This window comes from Erythrolamprus reginae, chromosome 10 (genome assembly GCF_031021105.1).
Source record: "Erythrolamprus reginae isolate rEryReg1 chromosome 10, rEryReg1.hap1, whole genome shotgun sequence".
Taxonomy (NCBI): domain Eukaryota; kingdom Metazoa; phylum Chordata; class Lepidosauria; order Squamata; family Dipsadidae; genus Erythrolamprus; species Erythrolamprus reginae.
The window spans coordinates 10,495,880-10,510,771 of NC_091959.1; the positions used below are offsets into that span (position 1 = coordinate 10,495,880).

The 14,892-nt window shown below is 38.7% G+C and overlaps 1 protein-coding gene and 1 long non-coding RNA gene across 4 annotated transcripts; one reads left to right on the forward strand and one right to left on the reverse strand.

The window, feature by feature from the left end:
* Positions 1-636: 636 nt before the first annotated feature.
* On the reverse strand, positions 637-8,209 carry LOC139172983 (nicotinamide riboside kinase 2-like). Its single transcript, XM_070762357.1, has 8 exons — positions 7,982-8,209; positions 6,187-6,277; positions 4,552-4,597; positions 4,201-4,375; positions 2,489-2,560; positions 2,269-2,375; positions 1,721-1,812; positions 637-796 (listed from the first exon to the last, which is right to left on the reverse strand). The coding sequence occupies exons 1-8, from the start codon at positions 8,005-8,007 to the stop codon at positions 791-793; spliced, it is 615 nt and encodes a 204-aa protein (XP_070618458.1). The 5' UTR covers positions 8,008-8,209; the 3' UTR covers positions 637-790.
* A 1,664-nt stretch (positions 8,210-9,873) lies between these two features.
* LOC139173515 (uncharacterized) lies at positions 9,874-14,584 on the forward strand. Of its 3 annotated transcripts, none has more exons than XR_011560041.1 (5): positions 9,874-10,029; positions 11,095-11,169; positions 12,154-12,246; positions 13,184-14,067; positions 14,211-14,584. It is a non-coding gene; the product is annotated as an uncharacterized lncRNA (long non-coding RNA). The 3 variants fall into 3 exon arrangements; XR_011560040.1 differs by lacking the exon at positions 9,874-10,029 and adding an exon at positions 10,101-10,184; XR_011560039.1 differs by lacking the exon at positions 9,874-10,029 and adding an exon at positions 10,108-10,264.
* Positions 14,585-14,892: the final 308 nt, after the last annotated feature.

Consider the following 14,892-nt stretch of genomic DNA (forward strand, 5'->3'; position numbering starts at 1 on the left):
TTTTTAGCAACACCAAGTTGACAGAATTAGCCTCTGTAAGCTTCATTAACTGCCGCTGTGGCTGTGTAACCTAAAATGACCTTAATTAACTTATCTCGCCTCGTTCATGAATTTTACATGGGTTTTTTTTAAAATCTGTTGACAGAGTGTTTTTAGTACAGACTGTTTCTAACTGACACATCAAGAGCCCCTTGCTTTGTTTTAAACCGAAGGTAATGAAGGTTTCTTCATTACCATTCCCAATTGAATACCACAATGGTTATCCTGTTGTGAGAATAAATAGAAGGATTAGCATTACTAAATAATGCTAATTCGGGTTATTTTAGTCAAGGTTTCTTATGCAGGGCCTTTTTATGATATCTCTGCTCAATTATAGCACTGTTTCTCAATGGTTGGTAAAGTGTCACAGCTTGGTGGATAGATAAGAACTTTGCAAAGAGAAGGGACTGCTTCAGTATCCAATAGAATAGCTTTGAAAAAAGTCAGACAGCTGAAGACCTCAAAAAAAAAATAATCCTTTTCCTGACTTGGTATATAAGGTCCCTGCCAAAGGGAGCTATCTAGGTGAATAGGATACCCGATATAAAGCAGCTTTCTGAAGACTGCATTAAGGAAAAAGCACAATTCCCACAAAGATACAATAAAAAAGTAATAGCTGTGTTTTAATCAAGGCCAGATTTTAGACCCTTAAAATAAGGATTTATACAAAATCACATTTAAGTCAGCATACACACACGTTAAAACACAGTTACCGAAGAGATATCTTCTCAGGAGTGTCCCAGCCATTTGTTTATTGCTGTTAGAAGGGGAGAAAATTTACGGTGAATGGGTGTTGCAAATCTCTGTAAATACAGCAAAACTATCATCCTAGTCTCATGGGCCCAGATGTTACATTGAAGTTAATAGCACTGTCTTCCAGTAGAAGTTTAGAAATTCTTGGTAAAGAGAAAAATTTTATTGGAAGTGTAATTTCAAATGGTCCCTGAATGACCAGTTCATAAACAAGGACTACCTTCATCATAACTTTTTCACAATGTCTTTTTAAGAAGTACGTACAGACAAATATACTTTCCAAATCCCAACAAGTCGCTGTACTGTGGAAGTTCTGTGGAACCATTTCAAACTAGCTTGGTAAAACAAAACCCCCAGAATATTTTAATTGCTCCGGGTTTCAAACGAAACTAAAACAGAGGGATCCTAAAGTAATTTCATAGAATAAGCAGGGAAAGGCTGCTGTCACCCTCTGTCCAATTCTCCTACTAAGCATAACATATCTTATAAGCTAAAGTTTCCCAACCCACCGCCAACATCCCAGTATGGCCCATTCCACCACTTCCCCTGTGCCATCATTTCTGTGCCTCATCTACGATGCAATAACTGAAAACACTAGTTCACTTATTGTATAGTTGAACAGTTTTGTGAACAGGCAGCAAACACAACTTATTCTGTCCCCCAAGCCTAGCACCTTCCCTTCTCTCCCCAGTCACTAACATCCTTCATGTTTTCCAAATTCCATACTAAAGGACTGTTATGGAACAATCACTTTTTGACCTATGTCCAGAACAATTCCATCTTTATCAGAAAGCCTTTGAATAGTACAGTAAGTGCTGGGTTTTTACATTTGTAATCAATGCTCCCCCCAAAAAAAGTTGCTAGGATTTTGTTGTATGTAATAATCTGTGTGTGATTTGCTCCAAATACTTTTAAGTAAAATACATACCTGCATCTGAATCAGTTCTTCTAAATTGTTCTGGATGTGATTGTAAATGGTGTCAAAAAGTTCCTCCCTCGATTTTGTCCCATCCAAATGAACTGGAATATAAGTAGCACCATTTGAAAATAAGAACAATTTTGCTGAGCTCTGTATACTTATTTTTCATTAGGTGAAATAAAGATGCAGCATATATTGCAGCTTATTACACATTTAGTAAATGACAGCTTGTTTGAACCATGCTTTCTTTAAAACCAACCAAAAGCTACTACCCTCCATTAAATAACAGAATCCAGATAACTAAGTAAAGCTATTCTGATTTTCTGACCAAAGCAATCCCTATCCTTTTCATTTTCAGTCTGCAAAGTAAATGATAAACAGAATTAACTATACATTCTTACAGTTTGAGTCAAATTATTATTTTTTGTAACATACTCTATTTGCAAACAACCCTGGGAATGTTATTGAAAGACCTACATTTCGAAACAAAATTATCCAACTGAGAAAAACAAGAAAATCAAATTCAAAAAGGACTTTCAAAACCCAGTTGAACTTACCAACATCAACGTTAAGGTTTTCCATCAACTTCTTATGTTTGATGTACATGGGCCAAACATGACCATCAAATAATCCAGGTGGATCTGGGACGGTGTAATTTCTTGAACTAGAGAAAGAAAAAAAAATCCATTTGAATTTGGGTTGTTTATGTAGATATTTTAAAGCCATCCAGTCTTTCTGGATATCCACCTCTAAATGCAACTTTTCACATGGACTTACCTTCTCCTCCTCTTACATTCTTCATAAGGAATAGAAAGAAAATACCGGACGTCAAAAATATCCATCAGGGGCCTGAAAAGTAGGAACATCTCTCAGATTTTGTTACATAACGAAACACAAGGCTAGGCAAAAGCCCCATCTTGTGCATTATCATATTTTTCACCATGTCTGTGCGCCTCTGTGAAAATCGCCTCCAGAAAATGAAGGCTTAAGTGAAGACTTATTGACTTTGGCACAGCTCAAACTATTTACATTATTCTCTTACAAATCACTAAATGCTTTTTCCAAAACCACTTTAAGTCAGCCCCCACTATTGATCACAACTGCACTTACATAGCATGTTAAACTATTAGCTGTTTTCATATTCTGGCTGGGGAATTCTGGGAATTGAAGTTCACACATCCTAAAGTTGCCACGTTTGAGAAATATTAGCGTATGTACTCCCCAAAGAATCTTTGAATATTTAAGGCTGCAATTCCATCAGAAGTATGTACTGGTGCACCAGTTGCGGCCCTATTTGGACAGGGAGTCATTGCTCACAGTCACTCATGCCCTCATCACCTCGAGGTTCGATTACTGCAACGCTCTCTCCATGGGACTACTTTTGAAAAGTGTTCGAAAACTTCAGATCGTGCAGAATGCGGCCGTGAGAGCCATCGTGGAGCTTCCTAGATTCGCCCACGTTTCTGCAACACTCCGCGGCCTGCACTGGCTGCCGATCAGTTTCCGGTCACAAATCAAAGTGTTGGTAATGACCTTTAAAGCCCTACATGGCATTGGGCCAGAATACATCCGGAACCGCCTTCTACTGCACGAATCCCAACGGCCGATAAGGCCCCACAGAGTTGGCCTTCTCCGGGTCCCGTCGACCAAACAATGTCATTTGGCGGGCCCCAGGGGAAAAGCCTTCTCTGTGGCGGCCCCGGCCCTCTGCAATCAACTCCCCTCCAGAGATTAGAATGGCCCCCACCCTCCTTGTCTTTCGCAAATTATTCAAGACCCACCTTTGTCGCCAGGCATGGGGGAGTTTGGATATTCCTTCCCCCAGGCCATTACAAGTTATGTATGGTATGTTTGTGTGTATGTTTGGTTTTTATAATAAGGGTTTTTAGTTGTTTTATTAAATTGGATTGTTACATGTTGTTTTTTATCATTGTTGTTAGCCGCCCCGAGTCTGCGGAGAGGGGCGGCATACAAATCCAATAAATAATAATAATAATAACAATAACAACAACAACAACAACAATAATAATAATAAAAAGAAGTATCTGGGGTTACTCCCCTCCAGTTTTTTTTAATTCAGTACGCTTTATTCACTAAGTTTTTACTGATTTCTTCCCTATCTAAACCTCTCTGGTTTATGCCCTGTAATAGGTCGGTTATTAACTATGGGTTAAACGTAACTGAACATTCCCTCAAGAAAGGGCTCCTCCTTCGTGCTTCTCTCTCTCTCTATATTATCTGGGAGCAATGGAAGAAGTAAAATTTATCTATTCGCCACTTGCTCTCGTGTACATTGTACAACCAAAATGGTTCACACCACGCCTGTTATCTTTCAAATACTTGCTAAGAATAAACAAGTGTTAGCAGATACTGGATTAGATACAGAAAGCTGGGACAGCCCTCAAGTTATTTGAAACTTTTACTTGCCAGCAAAAATATGACAGGACCTTTAGAACATTCTACTATTGAAAGTCATTGCCTTTACTTACTTGTAAGTGTAAAGTAAAAATCCTTCCACAATAAGAATATGAATGGTGTCGTCGTGTTCCTCTATGGTGCTGGTATCAAGCATATTAATGCCATGGGATCGCTCAAATTTGACTGGATTTTTCCTCCAGGCACTGATGGTATTCATCATTGCATCCATATCCAAAGCACTAATAACTTAAGGCAAAAGAACAGAAATATTAGCTCCAAGGGAGAGACAAACAGTATAAAATACTCTGTTCTCAGCAGGTCTTCAAGCTTGCATTCTTATTCTTTCTTCTATTCATTGACTAGTTCTGTGATAGAACTAAAGGATTTAAAAAAATAACTATATTGATATAAATAGAACTTACCATCATACTGTTTAAATCCATCTTCAACTTGTATCTCATCTTGGGGCTGAAACAGAACAAAAACTGTCTACAGAGCTAATCACAGATTTCCTAAGGCTAATTTTTAAAAAGAGCAAGATGGATAAAAGCATTTTTAAATGGATTCCCTGATAATTCAATGCTCATATTAAAAGATGATAGCTGGACTTTCAATAGTTTACATAATACAGGGCCACAAGGCAATAAGTGACTTAACCCTTTATCTCATCCTTAACAAATACACACCTATCCTTTCAAAACAGTAGAGTCATACCAACTGTATGTTAGGATCTTATCCAGTAACTGCAGAAAACCTTTGTGTCCCAACCCTCCAGAAGTAAACTGATATGACAAAAACACATTAAAGGGAAGACCAATACTTAAGACTTAGCAGAAGAACAACATTAAACTCAATGTAGTTTATAAGATGGGAAAACTAATTGTGATTCTGCTAACATGTGGAATTCAGTGTATTGATATGAGGAAAAAGGCTTGGAGAAAAGTATGAAAAGATTGAGACACTCTGCAGAGGTGGACAAAAACTTAGGTTGAAGATGTTCATTTAGGGGCAGAATATAGTTTGCTATGGATCTAAAACAGCATCCTAACATCCAAAAGGGGTTTAGTGCAAAGTCAGCAAAAAAGGGGGTTTCTCAATGTGACACCCCGTCATTTTCTCTGTTGTCTTTTCCTCTAAGCTGAATGTAAGAAAACCAATATGCATTTGAAAGGCATTATGAGCAATCAACCAGAATCTTTAGTCTCTTGCTGTTAAAAACAGCCTCTGTATCTCTTCAGTAGATACAGTGATACCTCGTCTTACAAATGCCTCGTCATACAAACTTTTTGAGATACAAACCTGGGGTTTAAGATTTTTTTTGCCTCTTCTTACAAACTATTTTCACCTTACAAACCCACCGCCGCTGCTGGGATGCCCCGCCTCCGGACTTCCGTTGCCAGTGAAGCACCCGTTTTTGCGCTGCTGGGATTCCCCTGAACCCCGTCTCCGGACTTCCGTGTTTTTGTGATGCTGCAGGAGAATCCCAGCAGTGCAAAAACGGGCGCTTCGCTGGCAATGGAAGTTCGGAGGTGGGGTTTCCCAGCAAAGGGAGCCTCAGTGAAATCGCAGCATTGCAAAAACACAGAGGTCCAGAGGTGGGGTTTCCCATGGAGGGGAGCCTCAGGGGAATCCCAGCAGCACAAAAACGGGCGCTTCGGCTGGCAAAAGGGGTGAATTTTGGGCTTGCACGCATTAATCACTTTTCCATTGATTCCTATGGGAAACATTGTTTCATCTTACAAACTTTTCACCTTAAGAACCGTGTCCCAGAACCAATTAAGTTCGTAAGATGAGGTATCACTGTACTCCATCTCTGGGCAGCCAGCTCTGCCTGTTGCAAATGTCTTTGCAGTTCTCATCAATTACATGGGCAGAATGTTAGACTCTAATTGTACTGAGACCGTCATAAACAATAAGTTCAAATGCTAACAATCAGCACATTTCCAAAGATATCCTTTATCCACACATTCCGGTCAGGAAGACGAAATTCTATAACAGCTTTTGGGTGCCTGACAAAATCAAACGGGAGGAAAAGCAAACAGATTTTCCGGACCCACCTTAAAGAAGTCATCTTGATGGACCACACTGCAGTTGGGCAGCGCTTGCGTGAGTTTGTTAGTCAAGGTGGTCTTCCCGCCATTTGTGATCCTGTAATGGGAATTTCAGACAACGAGCTATCAGCAAACACAGGGAATCAAAACATTTGTAAATTACAGAAACTCCGCCCAGGGCGAAGTTTGAAGATGGGTGGAAATGAAATGGGCGGTGTTATGTATTAGGGTTTGAGTTAGTTCATTGCTACATCTGGCTGTTTTGCAGAGTGGGAGGATGAAGATTGCTGATTGGTCAGTCCAGCCAACAATCCTGTGTTTAGAAGAGAGAGTTTGGCCGGGTTTGTTTTAAGTTGGTCACATTTTTATGGAATAGAGAGCATGTTTTGAGTCCCTTCTCTGCTTCCAGCCTCTTCAGTCCCAGAACCCAACAGGTGGCCCATTCAGCTTCCAGGATTGAAGGTAGACTAGAATCAGGTCTCTCCACTCTTGATTCGCACACCTAACGTGTCTTTCAAATATTATCTGTCTTAATTCCTTTTTCTTGAGGAGGAAGATCAAAATAAGCAAAAGAATAACCAGCTATGCATCCCGCTTTCTTCAAAATGTCTGGAATGGCATAGGACAATGATGCCGAGCCTATGGCATGGGTGCCACATGGAGCCATATCTGAGGGTACAGGAGGCGCTGCCCTATGTCAGCTCCAGCATGTATGTGCAGGCTGTTCAGCTGATTTTTGGGTTTCTTTTCAGACATTTTAGCTCTCCCCAAGCTTCAGGAAAGCCTCCTGAGCCCTGGGGATGGTGAAAAATGGCCCAACGGGTCTATCAGTAATCTAGAGGCTTCAATGAGGCGTGTGTACATGCGCAGGTGGGCAGTGCAGGGTGTTATGTGCATGCGTGGGGGCAGGGAATGGGGGGGTTGTGCACATGTGGGGGGGGGAGGGCACTGCATTATGTTTGTGGGCATGCACACACAGGCTATTGTGTGTACGCACGCTCTTTTGGCACCCAAGCCAAAAAAGGTTCCCCATCACTGGCATAGGGTCTCTGCTGGAGCAAGGGGTTGAATTAGAAGACCTCTAAAGTCCCAACTGTTACCCTGTTAAAATAGCCAACCCGCCCAACTCAAATAGAATTCTTTATTGGCCAACCAAGGAATTTGCTTCGGCGCACCTGCTCTCAGTGTACATAAAAGAAAATATACATTTGTCAAGAATAGAATAGAATAAATTCTTTTATTGGCCAAGTGTGATAGGGACACCCAAGGATTTGTCTAGAATAGAATAGAATAGAATTCTTTATTGGCCAAGTGTGATTGGACACACAAGGAATTTGTCTTTGGTGCACCTGCTCTCAACGTACGTAAAAGAAAAGATACATTTGTCAAGTCGGGTCTCAAAATAAACACGGGGCTGCACCATTTGAACATCGATTGCTTTCGACCATCCCTGGAAAAGGGAGATGGGGAAGCGGGGGAAAACCCCTCCCCTTGAAAATGAATGCATTTTTAAGCACCACTTGAGAGTTAATTATATAAATATAATCAATAAATAATATTTTCCTTAAAAAAAAAAAAAGCAACCATGCAGACTGGAGACGGGGGAGACGACAGTCAAAGGCACCCAGGAATATCACGGCGCCCGCCGGGTGGGAAAAGCAACAGCTGCGGGGCCGCTGCCGCCAACAGCTGCAAGCGCAGAACAGGAACCCCCGCACGTGGAAGCCGGAGGTCCTCCCCATTGCGCAGGCGCAAGAGCCCCCCGCGCCCCCTCCCCCCTCCTCTTCGCCCTTCTCCTCACCCGCCGATGCCGAGGATGACTTTCATGGCGGCTGCGAGCGCGGTGGCCTCACCGAGGGTTCCGCGGGAGAGTCCGGAGATGGAAGAGGAGGAGGAAGAACCGGGAAGGGGGTTAAAAAAAAAAAAGGAGCCACGAGCGTCAACTACCGAGGGGAGCCATAGCGGCGAAGACAAACGGCGACGAGGGAAGGAACCCTACCGCGCTCCCGCCAAAGCCCTCAGACGAAAGAAGGCGCCGCAATCGCCGCGCGGACTTTCCCCCCCGCCCATCGCCCGCCTTCTGGAGCGCTTGAACGCCCGCTCATTGGTCACGGGTGCCGCCAATCGAGGGCCCCAAAGCGCCGGCTTTTTTTCTCCACCCGCCAATATCCAAATATTAGCATCCAATAAAGGATTGGAAAAGTGTGCAGGTTCGCTCCGATTGGTCGGTTTGGCTATTGTCCCCCCCCTCTTTCGTACCCGCATGTGTGACTCCTCGCCTCGCCAGTTGTATGCTTAGAACCAGGGGTAGGCAAAATTGGCTCGTTCTATCACGTGTGGACTACAACTCCCAGAATTCCTGAGCTGGCATGACTGGCTCAGGAATTCTAGGAGTTGAAGTCCACAAGTCATAGAAAGCCAACTTTGCCTACCCCTGGAGCCTTAGGGGGGTGCGAGACCGTCACGCGTCCTTAGTAAATACGAATTTTGAGGGAATTTTCCACAAAAAAATATACAAAAACATCAACCCCGAAGCGCAAGTTATCAACCCTCTTGAAGGCATTATTGCATATTGCTTTGACGCTAAAAGCCTGTATCACATTTATCCATATAATATAATATAATATCCATACAATATCCATATAATATAATATATAAGTGTATCACACTTATCCATAGAATATAATATTACTGGACCCATTTCCTCAACCTACTGACCATAAAACATAGTTTTAACTGACATAGTAAATATTTCACACGGAAAAATAGATTTTGGCTTAATGTAGGAATGCTAGATCTGCGTTGCTATAGTTCGAATAACCACTAGGTGGCGGCAAAGTTACAGGAATTTTTTTAATGCCTTGCTGCCATCTATTGGCACATGGATGTATATGTGAGTCAGGTGTTCAGTAGGTCTTTGTGAAATAATGGACATAATTTGGCCAGGGTTGTCTGTAACTGCTTGGTTTGAGTTCTTGAATCAGCAGCGTAGTGGCCTACATCTTAATGTTTGAGTTTTCCAAGTATCAGCATCTTCTCCAATTATTCTTGTGTTTGATGTGTCCAAAATACTGGCTTTAGCATTGTTACTTGTGCTTCCGGTGGACTGGTTTTACTTTATTAAGGAGTTTAGTATGTGTCTATGAACCAAAGATTGGTATGCAAATGATGCACACAAAAGATTATCAAATCAGATTATTTTTTAGGTTTGTTCTATGTCTTCTTTAGAACTCCATAGTACTTATTAACCTATTTGTAAACTATAAATGTGATTAAATAAAGAAGGACCAAAAGATACCTGTAGTAACTTGGATATAAATGTATTTATTGGTCTACTGTACTAGGTTTTCATGGATTAGTTTACAGTACAACACTCTTTGGTATTCTTGCTACTATAGATTAACAAAACACTTGGAAATTAAAGTAGCTTGATCCAGATTAATTTGTGATTTGAATTAGATGAACATATCGATTCCTCCTTCATAGATAAGACACTATTAAATGAATATTCTGAGCAAGGTTATGATGGTTATGATACTGGTACCAATGAGGCAGCAGCAAATAAACTGAAAGAGAGAAAGAAGAAAAAGACTCTTTATAAAAGACAGATGTAATAAAACAGAGCATCCTTCAATGTAAATCATCAAGCCTGCATAGATGACTAGAAATTCAGTGATTGGAACATCTTGATTTGCAGTTAGCTATTAAAAGTAAAAAGAAGCTCTATTATATAGTGTTCCTCAATCAGTCTTGAGAGCAGAAAATATTTCTGTGTTTATGTATTTGCAAAACAGTTAACAGGTAGGCTGTAGGAAGGATTCACCAGAAGCAGTGACGTCCAAAAACAAGGTTAGGGATAATCAGCTGTGAAAAATGGCTCCACCCAGAGAAAAATTGTGTTAAAGGGAAGTTGTAAGAGTGGTAATTGGATAATTTGGGGCTTGTATAAGAGCAAGGATTGCTGGGTAGCCCTGGTTTTAAGAAAGTGAACGTTTAGAGAAGTGGTACACTTTTAAGTGTTATGAGTTCTTAATCTCTCATTGTGTGTGTTGTAATATGTATTATTGTGTTATATAAAATAGAGGTAGTAATAGGCTCTGGGTATAAAATGTGGCTGTGTCTTTCTGTGGGGTTAATAGTACAAAAACAGTTTTGAAAAAAAGTTACAACTTGTTATGTTATGCTTAACTGTTACAACTGTAGCTTATAATTTGGTTGAAAAGTGTTGTAGTATAGTTTTGAAACAATTAGTTACTAGAGAACTTATAACTGTTTTGAATAACTATGCAAATAATATTTGTTAAGCATTTTAACAATAGAATATTCTAAGTTACTATGAAACATGACTACCTTTATAGTACTCTGAGGTAGTTTGCTTAACCATAATTCATGGTTTATCTACAAAGATTGACTTAGTAGTAGTCTAAGTCATTAACTATATTAATACATTTGCACAAACTAGTATAGTCACTATGGTATGTATCTGTAGAATATTATTTTTGCTAAATCTAGTAGATGGTAGATGGTGATTAGGCAGGCTATAGTCATGAAATTTAAAGTTATTCAAGTTTTGCTTTGTGTCTTCAGAAAGCAAATTTTATCCTATCTTCATATACCTGCATAGAGTTGATAGTGATATTTATAGTTACTTTTTTACATGTGGCATGTAAAATGAACTTTGTTAAATACTGTAGCTGTTGCTGCTATATTTTTCTTTCATTTGTTCAGACATACAGAGGTAGCAAAACAGAATTAAAGGGCATAGTTAATATTTCAGGCAAATTTAAGTATTGTAGAGTCAGTGGGATAAGATGCCACAACAACCATTCTAAGGTCTATTAAAATAACTTATTGCAAAAACAAATACCAAGCATGTTCCCTAACTATGGCAATTGCTTTAATTTTTAATTCTAGAAACTATTACTGTGTGCTATAATGACAGAGTTCCTGGTTTGTTTTACTTGTTGCATTGGAGGTCAGCCCCAAACAGTGAGTTTGTTTTACTTTCAAATGTATATGCTGTGTAGTTCAGAGAGCAATCCACGGCAGAATATTCAATGATACAGATTTAATTTTTAAATATCTTAAAACACAGCTAGAAGACTAACTAGTAACTAAATTAAATAATATAAAATGGCTGGAGCTTAACTAGTTACTAGTTAAGCTGCAGCCATTTTATATTATGTAATTTGTGTATTATAATTTTATAGCATTTATGTATTAAATTCAAGACCTATTTTATGGCAGACTTTATAACACAGAGCTTGGCTATAGAGTGGGGTGGGTAGGGGTATTGAATAGGAAATCTGAAATAAAATTCTACTATAAAATCAGACTATCAAGTCAGACATCACTGGTTTTTGTGGTAATTGTTAAGAGGAACATAAACATTTTCCTGTGTTATGGGGAGAAAAACTGTAGGTTTAAATTCTGAAAAGGGCAGGGCAACATTTTATTAAATATGTTGTGCAGCTAGTCACAAGTCATTAGATTAGATTAGATTTATTGGATTTATATGGCGCCCCTCTCCGCAAACTCGGGGCGGCTCACAACAGGGTAAAAACAGTACATAATAACAAATCCAATACCCACCAATCCAATTACAATTTTAAACTAAAAAAATTCATAAAAAACAGCCCCAGAATATTAAAAAAACACGCATACAATCAATCTAACACCAAAACAACATGGGCAAGGGGGAGATGTTTCAGTTCCCCCATGCCTGACGGCAGAGGTGGGTTTTAAGAGGTTTGCGAAAGGCAAGGAGGGTGGAGGCAATCCTAATCTCAGGGGAGAGCTGATTCCAGAGGGTCGGAGCCGCCACAGAGAAGGCTCTTCCCCTGGGTCCCGCCATACGACATTGTTTAGTCGTTGCTGAAGTAACTAGGGGTGGCTAATTGTAATGAAATAATTATGTTTTAAATTATAAAATATCTAGCAAATATTTACTTTATGTTTCTCTGTTCTCTAAAGAAGAGACTCGACCGAAAAATGATAGGAGAGCCAATGAACTTCATTCACATCAGTCATTTAGGAACAAAAGAGATGACCAACAACCCCCCACCAGTAAGTATATTGGGAAGAGAAGCAATAAATTGTTACATCTGGTTTCTTTATCAATGTTTAGGTATGACTATAATGATACTGTAAACCTATGAAATGTAAGTTACTTCATTACAGCTTCAGCATACGCCTTATATCCAAAATTAGATGGAACTACGTACATAAAAAACACTGAATATACGAAAGTAGAATAAGTGACTGACATTGGGGTTAAGGAAATGGAAAGAAAGACCATTTTTCTTACACTAATCTCTCTAAATATTTGTGTGATGCAACTATTATTATTTATTAGATTAGATTATTTAGCTATGTTTCCAAAAATCTCACTTCAGTATGTGATTTCCCTTGCACAGTTACCTTTTGAATACATTCCTGCTAATAATTTTCTGGGTAAACATGCATTAAAGGAAATGCATGATTGTCATAAACCATTATTTATGATTAAAATTTGTAATGAAACTTATATCTCAGACTTTAGAGTTGGGGAAAATTAGAAACATAGAAACATAGAAGTCTGACGGCAGAAAAAGACCTCATGGTCCATCTAGTCTGCCCTTTTACTATTTTCTGTATTTTATCTTAGGATGGATATATGTTTATCCCAGGCATGTTTAAATTCAGTTACTGTGGATTTATCTACCACCTCTGCTGGAAGTTTGTTCCAAGGATCTACTACTCTTTCAGTGAAATAATATTTTCTCATGTTGCTTTTGATCTTTCCCCCAACTAACTTCAGATTGTCTCCCCTTGTCCTTGTGTTCACTTTCCTATTAAAAACACTTCCCTCCTGGACCTTATTTAACCCTTTAATATATTAAAATGTTTCGATCATGTCGATCATGTTAAATAAAATGTAATACTTAGACCCATTACTAATTACAAAAAACATAGTGAAATTAATAGCACTAATTAGCCTTTCATAATCTAATGCTTTTTCCAGGTGGGGAATATTCAGGAAATGATGAATTCCAAAGGAGGCTACAGGAACAATTCTACCAATACACAGATTTAGGTGTTCAAATTAGGGGTCCAAGTAATTAATCTCTTACAGATAGAAATCTTTTTATTTAAGTTTATTCATTACTGTTTGTACTCTGGTTGTAAACTTCTAAAATAATACCATTTTATTCTGTGACAGTCTGCAAATACTGAGGATCTAATTGCAAAACTATAAAAGCTGTGTTAATATCAACAGACAGCGCCATGTTTGAAATCTGTGCTAAATATAGTATTTAAAGTAGTACATGTACTGTAACTACAGTATTAATTCATGGCTCTTTTCCAACTATAAACCTTAGGGTTTTAAATTCTGTGAGGATGAAGAAACAAGGTTAATATTCTGTTCAGTTTTGACCTAAAAAACTAACACTTAAATAGAATTCTACCTATCTTGGAAAAATGGTCTTCAGTCTGATTGTAGGCAAGAATTATTTAACCGGGTGTAATTTTACTGAAAACAAATAAATGCTCAAGAAGACATTTAAGTACTTTAAAGCTTTTTTTTTTAACTTTAAGATTAAATAGCTTTTTGCTGACCCTCAACAAAATGATGATAAAAGGTTTGCTCTGTTCAGTTAATATATTTCTTGAGCTATGAGTGGAAGCCCATGTTATGCCTTAAGCTCTACTTTGTTATAACAAAAACTGGATATCTGAAACAGGTTTTGCATCACAGCCATACTAAAGATGCCCTGGAAAACTTTGTGATTGTGTCATAAGATAAAAGGATTAGGTGAAAAATAATGTAAACATTGACAATGGTGGGCTTTTGAAGGATTGTGGGATAGGATTCTTGATACTACTGTGAACTGCAGAATATGTAAGGCACGGGTAGGCAAAGTTGGCTCTTCTATGACTTGTGGACTTCAGCTCCCAGAATTCCTGAGCTAGCATGATTGGCTTAAGAATTCTGGGAGTTGAAGTCCATATGTCATAGAAGAGCCAACTTTGCCTACCCCTGATGTAAGGTGTGTGATGCTTAGCTATATTTTCTCTTCTACCATTGGAAGATGGGTGCACACTCTGAATTTACTGAATTCTGGTCCAAATGAATCCAGAAACATTTTGTCTGAATTAAATTTAATCAATTTCTTGTACTATTAATTCTTGCCTGAAACTGTTGCCGGATATCTGTGAACTATAATTTAAAATGTAGTTGTCAAATTTTAGTTCATGAGACAAAAGGTATTTGTAGACAGAACTGAAGTACTGTATTCTACCGATGTACCCAAATGTAATAAGCTGTCTCGACTCCATTTCAGCTGCATGAAGTGAAAGCAGAGGGCTGAAGTCCTAGATTTAATGAACCTTCTATTATTGAAAAATAAATTTGCTTTAAATAGATGGTGGTCATTAATTTTATACAGAGCTCCTCAAGTTTTAAAATAGGCATTTTAAACAAGTGGACCTGTGTAACTTGCTTAAGTAACTTGCTCTAACTAAAATGTTTGTGTGAATATTATTCAGAATAGCCCTTCTTCTGCAGAAGGTGCTTATACTCTTACAAAAACAGATTGAGTATTTGACAATTCTTGTGATATTCATCTGTGTCCAGCCTTCACTATTATCTCAAATTATTGAATGCAAAAGTCTAAGATATTCATTATAGATTGGAAGGTGCTATATCGGTGAATGTAATACAAATGGAAT

Bases quoted from the DNA above. Each gene is read 5' to 3' on its own strand.
- LOC139172983 (XM_070762357.1), bottom strand. From the start codon at position 8,007: ATGAAAGTCATCCTCGGCATCGGCGG. The intron at 6,278-7,981 runs GTGAGGAGAAGG...TTCCCATTACAG, and splicing joins GTCATCCTCGGCATCGGCGG to GATCACAAATGGCGGGAAGA. The intron at 4,598-6,186 runs GTGGGTCCGGAA...GTTCTGTTTCAG, and splicing joins ATCAAGATGACTTCTTTAAG to CCCCAAGATGAGATACAAGT.